General features: G+C 39.7%; 1 protein-coding gene across 14 annotated transcripts in view; it reads right to left on the bottom strand.

The window, feature by feature from the left end:
• The window catches only part of THRB (thyroid hormone receptor beta), a 388,247-nt gene that overhangs the window by 53,487 nt on the left and 317,688 nt on the right, over positions 1-17,072 (bottom strand). Inside the window, exon 1 of one of the 14 annotated variants that reach the window (XM_045436309.1) lies at positions 2,292-2,973. The exons of the other annotated variants lie outside the window; for them this stretch is intronic. Within the exon in view, the coding sequence (XP_045292265.1) occupies positions 2,292-2,619 (328 nt within the window). The 5' untranslated portion in view covers positions 2,620-2,973. Of the gene's footprint in view, positions 1-2,291; positions 2,974-17,072 lie in introns of those variants that run through there. 14 annotated transcript variants of the gene reach the window in all.

A 17,072-nucleotide genomic window follows, 5' to 3' on the forward strand; every position in this document is an offset into this window, starting at 1 on the left:
GGGTACTTATAGTAAATTTTTTTTACAAGATTATGATCCTTTTCTATATACTAGAAACACAATTAAAGGCTAAAGAATAAGCCATCCTTAAAAAAAAAAGTGAAAAAGTTAAGACAGCTGTGCTATTGAGTTTGTAGTGCTGTAGTGACAGAAAGAAACCCAGATGAAACAATTATGAATTTCATGAAAATAGATAAAAATCCAATTGGAATAATGAGCTGTGCCCCACTGAACACCTGTTTATACTCTTAATTTTGCCTTAAGGAGATACTACTGATGTCCTCCAACAACAACAAAAATCAATAATGGATCAATATGGATAAACATGTTGGGCACGACCTTTTGTCCTAAGAGACAGTTAACAGCTGGGTTCAGTTTTACTGGGATTTACTTAAAGACTTGTAACAGTAAATAATGGTGCATTTAAGAATATTTGCCTGCTTTGATTTAGTGAGTTTGGCAGGTGGCAGTGGCCTTTCAATGGCATATGGCTTTGGGAAATTACATCAATATATGCATACAATGTGTCTTAGCCTCTAGTTCAAGCATCAAATTAATTAGCAAAGAATCTCTGGTTTAACGTTTTATGAGCAAATATTCTCCAGCACTGCTTGAAGAACACACTGTGAAAGACAAAAGAAAACAGAGTAAAAGAGCCTGAAAAGTTTTGCAGGAATTTTTAAGAATAGCAGAATGCCCAAATAGAGGGGCAGGCACCCTATTGTCTTGCGCTCCTACAACCTTATGAGAGGCATTTCCAGGCATGTCTAATGAGGCAGTGTTAACTTCTTTTCAAAGATAAGTTACTTGTAAGTGTAATACTAAATGAAATAGAAAGCACACAATCAGTCTATCTCAAATGTTCCCATTAGGGGACTTACATGGTGTGGCCCTTGTAATCGGTGAGAAATTTGGGCATCCTTACAGGGGATATTAAGGATATCCTTGAAATTAAATGAAAATGCAGACAATTACTCTGAAAATGTTTTATGTTGTAATTCCCTTTATATTTCATATTTGGAAGTTAGAGAACAGCACAGAAAATCCGAACTCAGTGTATGGTAAAAACTAAACAGGGGTTTGAGTTTGAGGTTTTTGTTTTTTAGATTTTGTTTTCAAAACAGTCCACTTTTAATTACAGAGTCACATTAAGAAAAGCAAATGATAATTTTTGTAGTAGCCATAATCAACTAAGCCATATTCTGTTCTAAGATAATTTTGCAAAGAAATTCACCTTTGAGGACCAATGGGCATCATATTTTTGCTAATTACAGGAACCTGTAAATTTGATTTCCTATGCAATATCCTGTAGGTCATACACAGGGAAAAAACAGTTTCTGGCATATTTGTGCTAGAATTTAAGCTATTTCCAAAATATCTGGCCGAGGCTACTACTTTCCCTGAGTACTACCTGTTTGCTTCTTTTATTTTATTTTTTGGTGTGCAAGAAATGTTCTATTGATAGAAAATGAAGCAGCATTGTAAAGCCACAGTGTCTATTAAAATAACTAGATATTGCACTTGTCTTAACTTTGGATATTTTGAAGGATATTACACTTGCTTTCATATAGAGAATTCATTTGACATGATTCCAGACCTGTGAAACTTTAGGGACAAAGTGGCAATAGAAAGTGTATTAGTTCCTTTCTGAGTTTTATGTTCTTATGGCTTACTGTGGTCACAAGTGGGTTCTTTCTAGCTTAACATGGGTAAGTAAATATATTAAGATGAACATTTATAAATCCCAACATATCAATGTTATACTAATTATCAAAAGTCACTAAAATATTTTATTAGTTAACTATAATAAACTTTGAATATGAAATACCAAGAAAAAAAATCAAATGAGCTTTTAATCTGAACCTGAACTGGGGAGAATTAGCCTACTTCAAAAGCCAGAGTGCCTATCCACCAAGGGGAAGCCTTTTACATATTCTCTTTAGCAAAGAAACTGACCATATTCATTTTGAGATATATATATATATATATATATATATATATATATATATATATATAGACACACTCACACACACTATACACACACACACAGCTTAAAAAATCAGCTCGACCCAGCTTTCATATATGCTTGGAAAAAAAGTGCTTGGAAATCTTTGTTGCTCACAGACCCCTCTCAAATCACCTAGCAACCTCTCTCTTTACTGCTGTTTTTAATTTCGAACATTCAGCGTTCAGAGTCAAAGATTTGACAGAGCTGATGCAAACTGTAACTTTAAAACACAACGGAAACCGACGTGGAAACTTTTAACAAATTCAAGCAAAACGGTCCCTACCTTTTTTTTGAGAGTACGATGGCGACTGCACTTGAGAAAAAGTAGGCTTTTCTTCAGTGAAATATTCAGGTTGGCCGTATTGATTCAGGGCCATGTCCAAGTCAGAGTCCTTGCTTTTCAGCATGTTTCCAGGGTAACTACAGGTATAAGGCTGATTCACTGCCCAGGCCTGTTCCATATATATGTTGTTACTGGGCACAGCCTGAGTGTTGCAACCACTGTAACCCGGACTGTCTTCGAAATACGTGTAATAATCAGTGGCCTGCATGTAGCAGTTGCTGCCGGCAGCCGAGTGCACTTCATATACCTCTTGCATGCAGTAGTTCATTTTGTTGCCCCGCTTCAGTTTCTACTTTACATAGACACACACTCTACGCATGCATTCACCAGCCCCATACGCCCTGAGAGCCGGGCATATACACCGAGAAGCGTCCATCCATACGCATGAAATGAGAAGGGAAGATGAATAAACACCACCACCAACACAGCAACTCAGCTTGCTTTACTTTGCAATAGCACCTGATGTGCTAAAATCCTATTTAGGTTGAGGTGTCTTTTGAGCTCTCCTGTCATTCAAACATATTGGAAAGCAGCTTTCTGACTGTCAAAGGTCTTAAGCAGAGAATGCAGCTAATTCCTGGGGAAGATGGCACACAGGTAGGGATGACCGTCACTCAGCTGGAAGAGTGACAGCAAGAACGCTCCTGTTATTCCGAAGCTGGGAAGATCCATTTTATACGCTTGTTTTTAACCGCTTTTAACACGATTAGAAAATGATTACTCATTGTGATGTCATTTTGGTTGACAACTTAAGCATGAAACATCATAAAGACATCTTAGAGAATATCCTTGGATCCGCACAAAATCCTAAAATCAATAATCCAGTTTATTAGCACGACCCAGAGAAAATCCCAGTAGTAACGAGATGACTGACTCCAAAACATTAATCTAGGCATGCAAGTGCTACTGGTTAAATCTGTTGGATGTAATGGATGGGCTTTTAATAGCAGGATCCAACCATCTTCCTAATGACACGCAGGCCCTACAGGTTGTAGAAACATGCCAAGGAGAGCCACTTCTGAAAATGCTTTTCACGGGTATCTGTGAATGAGTTCTGTTTTGTTCCTTGCAGCTGATGATTTTCTACATCATTAGCACTAATCTACATGAGACCTAAAGCTTAAATTAGCTTTGCTCATTCTGCTTTTATGTTTTGTTTATGAGCACGAGGGAGAGTCTGTGCCGGTGCCCTTAAATGAAGAGCCTCTACTCTAATAGCACTGTCCCCACCACTGCCCCCCCCCCCCCGCCCCGTTCCCTCCCCTGTTTGTACAACAGCAGTCTTGGAAATAGTGTGTGGATAGCTGTGTACATCTATCATTTTATTCCAGTCAAATCTGCTTTTGAGATTATTTTCGAGCTTAATTGTGATTTAAGTCGTATTCACGTGCTTGAGGTTTAAAGACAGCGATCAAAAGAGAAAAAGCATTTTCTATAAGAATCACCATATCTTTTAACTGAGATGCTAACAAATATCGAATTACACCCTAAATGCTTGCTGAGATGATTACTAAGGGTTTTTCTCCAGGTGGATAAGCATGTGTATGCCCACCATATGTGTGTGTTCTAGGTCATGATTCAGTAAGGGCCAAAGCTGCTTTCTTTTCTCTTTCTTCCAGAGACTCAGTGTGCAGGGCTGGGACTCAGGTGGTGACATTTACACCTTGTTTTATGACCTTGTTGGTATTTCCCTCCTAAGGGACCACAGGCACTGCAATATTGTAATACTCAATAGTGAGACCTCCTCTTTGGACATGAAGTTCTAGTCAACTGCCACATGGGATTCTGGGACAGGGCTGTGTGACAGCCATTCAGCAAACACCTATGGGGTGTCTGTTAAGTGCACAGCAGGGAGGTGGCTGTGGCGGGGGCGGGGGAGAGCAGAGATGGTTGTCCCCAAATTTGATCCCACCCCTGCCACTAAGTAGCTTAGTAGCACATGTATTCAATATACAGACTGATACTCAAGGGAGTCTTTAAGCGCTGGTGATTTTATAAACAAAGTAAAGGAACCATTGATTCAAGGGAAGAGAATAAGCAAAAGGTGAGACAGAACAAGGGTAGAAACCCAGGCAGACCTCATGGATGTTTCCTAATAAGACTCCTGGAGAGAAACTGCAACTGAACTATAAGACAAGCAAAGGAATTTTCTCCAAATTGATACCTTTGAGTCAGGAAAGTGAACTGCAGTGTCCTAGACAGCAGGAAAATTACCATAAGGAATAACAAACATAGCTAACATTTTAATAGTGTTTTTACTCTCTGATTACTCTTAAAACGAATAAAAGATTTATTTGCAAGTGTTTTTAAGAACACATACACATAACATTACAATTAACATTTTCTCCCTACTGAAAATGTCAAAACATTTCATTGGAAGCAGTGACTGTTTTCCGAAAACCCCAGGAAAAAGGATCCGGGCCTTATGTGTTTTGTCTGATTTCATTTATTTATCTCAAATTTCCCCACACTAATCTGAAAATTAACCTTTCAGTAAAGCAGTTTTCTTTCCTGGCAAACATGCATGTTCTAAGTCCTCTCTTTTCTGGTAAGGAGCCGCATGTCGGATCCATCCAATTCTACAGTTTTGCCCACTACATTTCCTGGCTCCCTTTCTATTTCACCGAAGGCACAAATCCAAGCAATTTCTTGCTTTTCACCAGTAACGGTATCAACCAAAGCCAGAGCCTCAACTTTCATTTCAAAGGAACACTTAACAACACCTTCCAGAAATCTCCAAATGTGCTTAGACAAATGAGTGGTACTCTGCCCCAGAACTGGATATACATACTGCAGAGAAAAAGGAAGGAATGGTTCTGGCAACGTTTTCTTCCTCAAGTTTTGCAAGATACGTAGAAGACTTCCGAGAGTCGATGGCATTTTTACTGAATCAAAACAATCCTGAGTTGCCTCAGAAATCTCTGAATAGGAAATGAAAGTTCCAGACCATATTTAAGAGAACTCACTTTCTCACTAACTGTTATCTTTTGGAGAACACAGTACAAAATTTTCTTGAATGCACTCCTTGCTCCAAGTGGGGGATATTCTTTACGTGTAATAGGTGCACTAAACTCTCATTACCGTGAGTTGAAAATGGAGTCCAGCGCTCACGCTGAATTTGAAATATGGCCCCTCACACCCTGAGGAAAGCAATCACAGTGCTGTCACTTGTGATCGATCTGGCATGCTTCTTTGTGAAGTCGATAAAGCAATTTAAACATATTATGTGTCACAAATGAGGTGAGCTTTGGTACGGTTGTTTTCTTATTTCCCAGGCTGACTACTCTAATTTAGTTACTTAAAGGGAAGCTTAAATAAGACTTATTTGACCCATAGTGCATCAAACTGCTTGAAATAAACTTGGGAGGGCTTTAATAATTCTCATTAGAAGTGTTTCAATCAATAATAATTTATTATGTAAATACATCTCTGTCTTCAGCTGGAAGGAAATAACCTAAAAGGAAAAGACAAATAATATTGCTTGGAAAACCTTGTAGGTAAACAACAAACCCTCAAGGTCTCTGAAGGAGGAAAGCTGCTTCTTTCAGTCTCTTTTCCTCTGTTGTCAGCTGTGTTGATTCTCAAATAAGGCTGCACATTGGCATCACCCAAACACTAAAAAACATTGATGCCTATGTGCCACGCTCAGAAGTTCTGATTCGATCAGTGTGGGGTGAAACGTGAGCATCAAGATTTGTTTTAAGCTTATTTATATATTTTGAGAGAGAGAGAGAGAAGGGGAGGGGAAGAGAGAATCCCACATAGACTCCAAAATGTCAGTGCAGAGCCTGGTGCGGGGCTCGAACTCACGAAGTGTGAGATCATGCCCTGAGCTGAAATCAAGAGTCGGATGCTCCACTGACTGAACCGCCCAGGCGCCCGAGCATCAAGATTTTTTAAAGTTCCTCAGGTTATTTTCACAGGCAGCAAAATTTGAGAACTGCTGTTCTACTGGGTGTTCAACCATAGCCCCTTTACCACGTGTCAGAGCATCCTTCATACTTCTTTTTGCGCATCTGCAATTTTGCTACATATTTCCCTTAGTTCTTAAAAATTTACCGTCCACACCTCGACCTGGCTCCACTTGTCCTTGAGTTCCCTGGACAAGCAGGGGCCACAGGCCAAGGAGACATACCAAGAAAGAACTAAATCCAAGGAAATGTGATAGCTGTTACATGGGAACGCGGGAACAATCTGCCTAGCGAGTTGGGCAGAACGTTATGGAAGAGGTGACCTGTGAACTGGCTTTTGAAGAGTACACAGGATTTCAACAATAGACGCCAGAAATACAAGACAGCTGAGGAGAAATGTCTTAGGGAGAGTGTTAGCAACTACACTTGCAAAAAAGCACATGAAGATAATTAATAAACATGAAAGCAATGTTAATGCTAGCTTAATAATTTTTCTTTCTTTCCGCTTTAGTAATACAATATCTAAATTTTAGTTGTGCAGTGGCCTTTGGGAAGAAACTTTTGTTTCCTAGTCTCCCTCACACATCGATGTGTCTGTGGGAATAACTTCTGGCCAATGAGATGTGGTAGAAGAAATGTTGTAAGGCAGTTTCTAGGAAACTTAAGAAGCAACTGGTGCATCTCATTTGCTTCTTCTAACTATTGGAATGTGGACATGATGTCTGTAGCCCCAGCCATGATTTTGGCCCATTAGAATGACGGCTGTACTCCAGATGATAGAAGAATGAACTGGAAGGAATCTAGGTTGATGAACCTAGAACTTCCACAGAACTGCCATACTAGTCTAGATTGTGAGCCTCAGGACTTTTGTTTGTTTTTTTTTCTCCACAGGAGAGAGAAGTGAACATTTCATTTAGGTAGCTGCTTTCTCCTTTGGAAAATAGTGATAATCTTCACAATAACTGGTGAGGTGGGTACCATTAAGAGTCAATATAAGTAAAGCATTAACTTTTTTAATTAAAAAAAGTTTTCATTTATTTTTGAGAGGGAGTATGAGAGCGTGAGTGGGGGAGGAGTGCAGAGCCTGACACGGGGCTTGAACTCACAAACTGTGAGATCGTGACCTGAGCCGAGATCAAGAGTTGATTGCTTAACTGAGTGAGCTACCCCTAAGTAAAGCATTTAGAACAGTGACTGACATGGTAAGTGATAGAATTACGTATACATAATAATTATTATTATCGGAGTGCTTTAGGCTCTGTCTTAGACTTCCTCTTCTCAGTTGACATTTTCACTGTAGGTTAGGAGTCAGCAAGCTTTGGCCAATGGGACAAATTTGGGTCACTACCTGTTTTGCAAATAAAGTTTTATTGAAACACAGTCACATTCATTCATTTACATATTGTCTATGGCTGCTTCTATATCTACTCTGCTACAGTGGCAGAATTGAATAGTTGTAACAGACCATATGGCTTGCTAAACGTATTTAGTATGTTTTATTTTATTTATTTATTTTCCAATATATGAAATTTATTGTCAAATTGGTTTCCATACAGCACCCAGTGCTCATCCCAAAAGGTGCCCTCCTCAATATAGTATGTTTTAGAGAAAAAGTTTGCCATCGTCTGCTGTAGGTGATTGAACTCATCTGGTTTGATGGCTTTTAAAAAACAGGTAAATGCTAATGACATCCAAATGTATGTCTCCTCCCAGATGTCTCTCCTAAAACCAGAATCTGCTATCCAGCTGTCAGCTTGACATGTCCATTGGCACAACGAATAGGCATCTACAGTTTCATTCTTTCTAAAATCTGTTCCTCCTGCAGTCTTTCCATCTAGGTACCACCATCCACCTGGGGTTTTAAGCACAAAGCCTTGGTGCCTCCTTGACTCCTTACTTGCCCTCACTATCTACACCCAACCTATGAGCAAGTTCATTGTTTCTTCCTCCAAAATATATACTGCCTTGGAGGGAGAGAGAGAATTAAGGGGATTTGTTCCAGGCCTGGGATTTGACATTCCCACCTCAAGAATTATAAAAAAAACTTTGAGTTGATAGGTTCATGCCCAAGTCAGACCATTTTGGAACTTTTTACTTCCTCAGTCCCAGGTACGTTAATTAGCATGAATCACTCTCCCCTTGAATATTTTTTACTTAAAAAAATTTTTTATGTTTATTTATTTTTGAGAGAGAGCACGAGCAGGGGAGGGGCAGAAAGAGAAGGAGACACAGAATCTGAAGCAGGCTCCAGGCTCTGAGCTGTCAGCACAGAACCGGACGTGGGGCTTGAACTCACGAACCATGAGATCATGACCTGAGCGGAAGTTGGACACTTGACTGAACCACCCAGCTGCCCCTCCCTTGTGTGATCCTGATTAACTGGACACTATGGCACTGGATTAACAGTCAGATGATGTTCCCAAAGTGATCCACAATACCACACAGTGTCCCAAGAGATGCTTTGAAGAAAAAGCAGTAACAAGGGGTTCTGTGGTCAAATGAGTTTGGGAAATAATGCATTGTATATCCCTCTTTTAGAGATTTGGAAAAGAAGAGTGCCAAACTTTGTATGACTTCATGTAACTCAGTATTTCCCAAACACATCTGATCATAGAACCCCATGTATCTGGTAACATCTGCTACAAGTGTTCCATGAAACCTATTTTGAGAAACACAGAATTCTGTTCTATGAATATATTGCTGGAAGCAAGACCATCTATAAGGATACATCACCTGGAAGAGCGGTCTTTTTTCCCAGATTGCACCGAGGGCAGACATGTTTTTGGTTTTTACAAAGGAGGAAAGCGACCAGCCAGAAGAGGTGGGCAGGACACAAGGTCATGCAAATCCCAAGTGGTCACAGAACAAGACTGGGGCCTTTAAGCTCTGGGATTGAGTCTGTTTGGCAGGAATAGAAGCTCAAAGCCCTCCTCTTTTAATTTTTTTTTTTTTTCAACGTTTATTTATTTTTGGGACAGAGAGAGACAGAGCATGAACGGGGGAGGGGCAGAGAGAGAGGGAGACACAGAATCGGAAACAGGCTCCAGGCTCTGAGCCATCAGCCCAGAGCCTGACGCGGGGCTCGAACTCCCGGACCGCGAGATCGTGACCTGGCTGAAGTCGGACGCCCAACCGACTGCGCCACCCAGGCGCCCCAGCCCTCCTCTTTTAAAACAACTTGTACTCTTTGTTTCTAATTTTGCTTTTTTTCTCTGTTACTATTTGAGAAAAACTTTTTTGATAGTTCCAGCCTGTTACAGCTCTTTACTAAAAGATACTAAGGGGATGCTTTTGTTTGCAATCCATCACCAAGAACAATTTGCTTTTGCAAAAATGTGCTTGAAAAAGCAACAACATGGTTTACTAGCATAAAGGGAATGGATTCCGATCTGGTGTGATGGGAGAGAGGGCTCTGATGAGAACACGGAGGTGGGAACAACACACTCCTGGGGCCCAAGACGTCAAAAGCAGCCCCAGTAACTGAATTGAGAGCTGTCCAAGGATATGGAGGTTCTCAGAAGGCAGTCCTGGTGGCCTCCCCAACTTGGATGCTCTTTCCAAGCCCAAGGTCTGGAGATTGTGTTTTATTTCATTAAGGTGGAGTGGTTTCCCTAGCGTAGGCATGCAAAAGATACCACAAACACGGTTACAACAGCCTTCTACTAGATGAAATGTGTCAGTTTATAGACTGAGTGAGTTAAGCCCTTTGTAGTTCCACAAAGATTGGGTCAGGCCTTAGGCCAGTGGTTCCTGAACCAGCAGCATTGGTATCTCCTGGAACTTCTTATAAATGCAAATTCTCCAGTCCCACAGAGACTTTGTGGGGTGAGGCCAGGGATTCTAATGCAGGCTAAAGTTTGAGAACCAGGACCTAGGCCAAATGAAAAACGTATATATGCAGAAGCGAATACAGACTAGTACCTGTAAGGCTGGGAGTTGAAAGAAAAGAAAAGCTTTTGAAAGATATTTTAGACCCATGTTATCAGCATTGATTCTTCTCTCTTCTAAGCCAACAGTGGAATGTTTGCTCTTTTCCACGAATGAACATTTGATTGAAAAGCAAACCTTTAATGGCTGATATAGTCTGACGAAGCTTGGGCATCATAGTCCAGAAAACATACAATAAAGCTTCAGTTTGGTGTGACTTTAATTAGAACCCTGGCTAAATTTATTATTTAGCCATAATTATTTAGCCTCACTATTATTTGGTGAGGTCTACCACATGTTATTTTCATAGCCAAACAATAAGACTGGCAGGCAAGTATTTCCATTCACTTTACAGAGTGGAACCTGAGAGGTTGGTTTTCTCACCCTTACGTAGCTTTTGGCTCTTGATTTGCTATTTTAGAACTTGCTTGTCCCACTTCTCCGCACTGCTTTTCTAAGAAGAAAATTATTTCAATGTTTTGAAAGTTCTGGGCCACTAATTATATGTTTCAACATAAATTCAAGGTCACTAAAATGACTTATCCGTTTTTCCATACAGGAGCCTAATTTAATGCCTCTTCGTATGTTTATTTTGATCAATGTTTTCCTCTATCTCTAGAAAGAAAACCTCTTCAATATTTCACATTTTTATGAATATACTTTATGCTTAGCATGAATATCACGTAGGCATTTATTATTATGTACTCTTTAATTAATGAAAGAAAGTAGATCTTTTGACTTAGCTTAATGTGCTGAGATGATGATTTCATTGAAACTCACACGGATGGACTTGATTTGAAAAGTTGAGTGGTCGTTTGAATGGGGTGGTTTTGACATTTAACAGCTATCATAAACTTTCTTTATTGCAGAATAGCATGTCACAGGTTAATTTTAAAACAAATTTCCCTAATAATAGGAATAACGAATGAATGAATAAGGAATGATCGAGTCACCTGCATTTACTTTGCTTTTTCACCTTTAAGAACAACTAGTGCAAAATCTAGGCTCTGCCACAATTGATGTGGTTTTCGAAAGATTTATTCTTTGTTCATTAAAGGCTCCATTCTTTCACTTGTATTTAAAAATGTTATGAAGAATAATTTAAAGGTTCAGACAGAGTAGTGATCCCTGCTACAGTGTGGAAGTGGACCCAGTCCGTTTGCATGCTTCCATTTCTGTGCAGCTCAGTAAAGGCACATCTGTAGGGGCAGGAAGTAGATGAGTTGTGGCCAGGGACTGGGTACAGGAGTGAAGAGTAACTGTAAATCGGTTCAAAGTTTCTTTGGGGTGATGGAAATGTTCTAAAATAAGATTTTGGTGATGATTGCAAAACTCTGCAAATATACTCCCAATTATGGAACTCTACACTTAAAACAGAGGAATTTTATGGTATGTAAATTATATCTCAATAAAGCCTTATAAAAATAGATGTGGGGTTACAAATAGCTTGAGCTAATTAAAACTGATCATCAAAATAAACAGAGTTAAAAGTTCGAACCATTTATATATCAATATCATGTGGAGGAGGAAGACGTAGCCTTCCTCTGAAAATTGCAACCCAACTAAAAAGACATATCAACAAGCAGAAAACAGTATCTGATGCACGGAATGCTTCGTGTGTTAAGTGAACGTGGAGTGAAGTGGAATTATTACTTCTGAAACAACACCGGTTACACTCTTTCTTCCTCTTCTCTAAGACAAATGCCAGTCATCCAGTAGAGTATTGATTATAGCTTGGTCGTCAACACAGTTGTTGCTCATTTCCAGTCTAGACACAAAGCTCACCCAGCACGTCTAATTGGAAACCCCATGCTGGTCTCAGTGAACTTTTTATTCTCAACACATGGCACAGCGCTGGGCACACAGAATATGCTTAGGAACATTTTTGGTGTCAGTCAAGATGATCCCAACCTGGTGAATTACCCAGGCATGTTCAGAAGCTGTAATAAGAGGTGGTGCATGCACCGTAAGTGCTCTAGTAACATCTCATGACAGCACAAGGAAATAAATGATTCGTTCTGAGGGGGAATGGAGAAGTAAGCAGAAAGGAAGTGATATTTGGGCTGGCCTTCAAGGAAGCAGTGAATAAAAGAGGACTTGTAGAAGAGTTTTCAAAAATTGGATCTACCTCATGTTGGTACGCGGAGAGCCAAATCTAGAAATGGTTCTTCATTTTATTTCAAATATCAGAGTAGCCTAGAAAGATACATAGTTGCTATCAAGATTAACCTAAGATACATTCCAATCTTATTGTTTTGTAATGTAATAGGATTGGCCCGTGGAAGGAAAAGAATGTCCAGTTAAAGCATGAGAAGAGAATAAAGAGGCAGCATCTGTATCTGCTATCTTCAGAGATCTTCAGACTGCAGAGAATCTGCTTTCTGTCCCTACCACAAAGAAACGTGTCCCCCAGGTATCATACTGTCATGCCAACTTTAAAAATGTCATAAGTGACAGAGAAGCAAATAACTTTTACTCTTGAGAAATTCATCTGTAGCGTATTGAATGGATGCTTAATAAGAGGGCTTCTAGAAAATACACTTCCTTCCAACCCAATGAGATAATGTACAAGCTTATCAATAATGATGGAAACCTCTTCACATGAACATGAAGGAAGTTTGGAAAAGTGGGAACTATTTCTGAATCACACACTTAAATTTTTATAGGAACAAACATAACATGATACAGGATTTTTTTTTTTTTTTTTTAGCATTTTGGTCAAAAGTACAGAATCTGATTCTAATCATGAGGAAACATCAGTCAAACCCAAACTGAGGGACGTCCTACAAAATCATAGGCCTGTACTTCAAACATGTCAATGCCACAAAAAAACACAGAAAGGCTGTTAAACCATTACAGATTAAAGCAGGAAAAAGAGACACAAAAGCTAGATGAAATACATAATCCTGGCCTGAATCCTGGACCAGAAACCAAACTGGAATAAAGAACAATTGATCGTAGCCTGGATCAGCCCTGTCAGGAGGCTAAAAGAGTAGCATGGTTTGCTAAAAGAGCAAACCCATGAAAGCCTCCAGAGACAATCCTTTCTCCAGCCCTGGTCTCAGTCTCTGTCCTCACTCCTGGGAGGGAAGAGAGGTGGGCACATTTTATGAAATTTACATAAAGTCTATAGATTAGATAATAGTATGCATCAATATTACATTTCCTGATTTTGAGCACTGCAATGTAAGCTTTCTTTTTTTTTTTAATAATTCTTTTTAAATGTTTATTTATTTTTGAGAGAAAGACAGAGTGCAAGTAGGGGAGGGGCAGAGAGAGGAGGGAGACACAGAATCCGAAGCAGGCTCCAGGCGCTGAGCTGTCAGCACAGAGCCCGACGCGGGGCCCAAACCCACGAACTGTGAGATCATGACCTGAGAGCCAAAGTCAGATGCCCAACTGACTGAGCCACCCCAGGTGCCCCTGTAATGTAAATTTTCCAGGAGAATTTCTTTGATTTTAGGGGGCGCTCTGAGGTATTTACAGTTCAAGGGGTGGGTATGATGTCTGCAAGTTACTCTTGCCTGATTCTGACAAATACAAACAAACACATACATATATTCTCACACACACTATGATAAAGTAAATGTGGTATAATGGTAACAACTGGTGAGTCCAGATAAAGGTTATAGGGGAGTTCTCTGCATTATCCAACATTTCAGCTGAGAGTACTTTGAAATCACACATAAAATTGAATTTATAGGTTTGCCTTAGCAGATCTTTCAAGACAACATGCACCTCACTCACACTTGAAGATGGTCATTTTCTACCAGTTTTGTTTTTCCAATTGAACTCTTAAAAAAACTCTTTAAAAAAAGTAAGCAAATTTGCAATAAAACAACAAACAATCAAATAGCCTTCCATTCATCCAGGAAAAGTGTGTCATATTAATTATATATATGTAGGTATGTATGTACATATATATGTGTGTGTGTGTGTGTGTGTATATATATATATATATATATATATATATATATATGTATATATATTAGTGGTGATTGCCAGTCTTATATTATTGATATTGCAAAACTTTTTTTTTTTTTTTAATTTTTTTTTTTTTTCAACGTTTATTTATTTTTGGGACAGAGAGAGACAGAGCATGAACCGGGGAGGGGCAGAGAGAGAGGGAGACACAGAATCGGAAACAGGCTCCAGGCTCTGAGCCATCAGCCCAGAGCCCGACGCGGGGCTCGAACTCCCGGACCGCGAGATCGTGACCTGGCTGAAGTCGGACGCTCAACCGACTGCGCCACCCAGGCGCCCCCAAAACTTTTTTTTTAAATCATAGAATGGGCATTTGTTTTCTTTGTTTGGGGAAGAGATAAGACTCAGACATACAATGATCACTTCAAAGGAAAGTTAAGAATGAGCATATCATGTGTAACCAGGAAGGGATAACAAGAAAGCACTATTCCCTATGTTTGACCATAAATATTAAATAGGACGAACTCCTTGCAGATACCTGTTTCCCTGGAAACCCATTCAATTGAAAATCCTGCAAAAATTAACATGTATTTTTTCTTCTCCCTTAAACGGCAGGCACATCTTTTACTGACACATTTTTGACCTTTAGTTTTATATCTTAGGCTTAGTATAAGAAGTTCTTTCCAGATCTAAGCAAACAAAGAGCCAAATAAATATCTTTTCATTAATTCTGAGGCTGGGCTTATGATAGTAGGACCTGTATAAGCTGCAACATGAGTAGTTGAGGTAAAATTTGCCACTCACCAAGTATTGCCATCTAGACTAATAGACCATCAACCTCCCCGCCCCCAACACTCTTAACTCAAATGCCAAGTAACCTAACAGAATAGATAATTGAATTAAATAGTCACACTTGCATTACCATTCTATGTTTTCAGAGGCAGTAAAGTTCACTAAAGTCAAGTCCCTTGTATAAGTCAATACTGACAAATGTCATGGGGATAGAGGTTCACCAAAAATAACTCTGTTTCAGTCAATGCCATGGAGAATGGCTTTTGACCATGGAGGATTTCTGATTCTCATCTCCAAAGCCCAGTTGATTTTGGATTTCTGATGTCTCTCTGGTGTGGATGGAGAAGCGGGATCCTATTTATTTCAGTTCAAGTTAAGGAGGATGAATTGGTCCAGAACTTGAAAAACTGGTCTCTAAATAGAACTCCTCAGTAGCATCAGCCACAGAGTAGACTGACTACGGAGAGAAACCATCCCTGTGTCAATATGGGTCGTAAGTACAGGTGAAATGGTTTCCCAATATCACTCTTGCCTATTTTGTCTGCAGTGTCACTATAATGCAGGCTACCTTTGGTGCAGAGTCTCTGCATTTCCAGGGGCTGTACTCAAACCCAAAGCCTCTGCCCTGGAGAGGTAAGGATATACTGGCCACCAGTCCCTTCAGAGGATAGATTTATTATGGAGCATGAGTACGTCTTTTAGAAACTGACAGGGTAAAAGCCCAGGCTTACTGGGGAATTGAGAATGGGCGTCTACATAGACTGAACACTTCTGTGCTCCTCTCCAAGGGAGGTAAGACCACTGAAAGTGACGGTGCAAAGCAACTGATTGCCTAATTTGTCCTGGAGTTGCTATGTTTTTCTGGTAATCACAGTTTAGGTTTTGGGGGTTAGTACTGATTTAGTGTATTTTGTTCTGTTTTCCCCACAAGGGGAAATATGGTTATTGTATTGGAGTAGCAGATTAATGGAGTGCAGATTAATGTCCTTGGTTCTTTATGGTCAATCAATCTCTGATTATATTCTTTGCTGGAGAGAATTAGTGATTTATCCAAGGTTAAATACCTGGTAAACGTCATGCCTAAGAGCCAAACCATGGTCTTCTGTTCTCAATATTCCCTATGCACCTACCAAATGCCGGGGAACATTCCTAAGATTTAATGCACTAGGCCAGCTAAGTAATTTGAAGATTCTTGAAGTAACTTTTTTTCAGGGTTATTGAGGTACAATTGACAAATAAAATTGTAAGGTATTTAAAGTATACATTGTGGTGATTTGCTGTACACATACATTATGACAGGATTTCTTCCATCTGGGTGATTTAACACATCCGTCACCTCAAATATTTTATATACATTTTTATATGCAATTGTATATAAATGTACACAATATTGTCTATATATAAATATACACAATGTATAGACACACATATACTTGTTGAGAACATTTAAATTCTCCTCTTTTAGCAAATTTCCTTAGGCATCACAGTGCTATCAATCTTGGAATATCTTGATAGCCCCAGATCAACATGCCATTCAAACATTTGCCCAAATTTTACTGGAACCTCTGTGTTCAGTGTCTTTTTTGGCAAGAGGTGATACAGGTGATGCGGTTCTTTAGAGCACTGCATCACAGACTGAACCGTGGGTAAATGCCACCTCTACCGCCCAGCACACAGCCTGAAAGCATGCACATGACAGTCCTGCTCCTTATTTTCTCTCTCTCTCATCCATTCCCTGCTATCCTCACCCCTTCATGGCTCCTTCCATTCCATTCCTTCCATTGCCATTATTGGACCCTGTCAAGGGAGAAAGGAATCCTACCCAGTTCATCCACTTGGAGACACTAGTGACTCGATAAGATATCCAGCCAGGAGGTTTGCATTTGGAAAGACCACAGGGAATTCAGGACAACCTGTGGGAAATGTCTGGCGCAGGGAGATTCCAGTGGTCACCTATGGTGTCTTTGTAAGACTGACTCTCCCAACAGTACCTCTCCACCTTCAGTGCAAGCTCTACAAGTTAACCATCCACATTGTACATTATCTTGTTTGAAAACTACCCGTTGGAAGCATCAAGGGATTTGGCTGTTGCATCTGTTCCCCTTGTATCCATAGTATCCTCAGCATTAGAAACTTCAATTCTGTCATTATCTACTCAGCGGTTGTT

This window comes from Leopardus geoffroyi, chromosome C2, assembly GCF_018350155.1.
Source record: "Leopardus geoffroyi isolate Oge1 chromosome C2, O.geoffroyi_Oge1_pat1.0, whole genome shotgun sequence".
NCBI classification, from domain to species: domain Eukaryota; kingdom Metazoa; phylum Chordata; class Mammalia; order Carnivora; family Felidae; genus Leopardus; species Leopardus geoffroyi.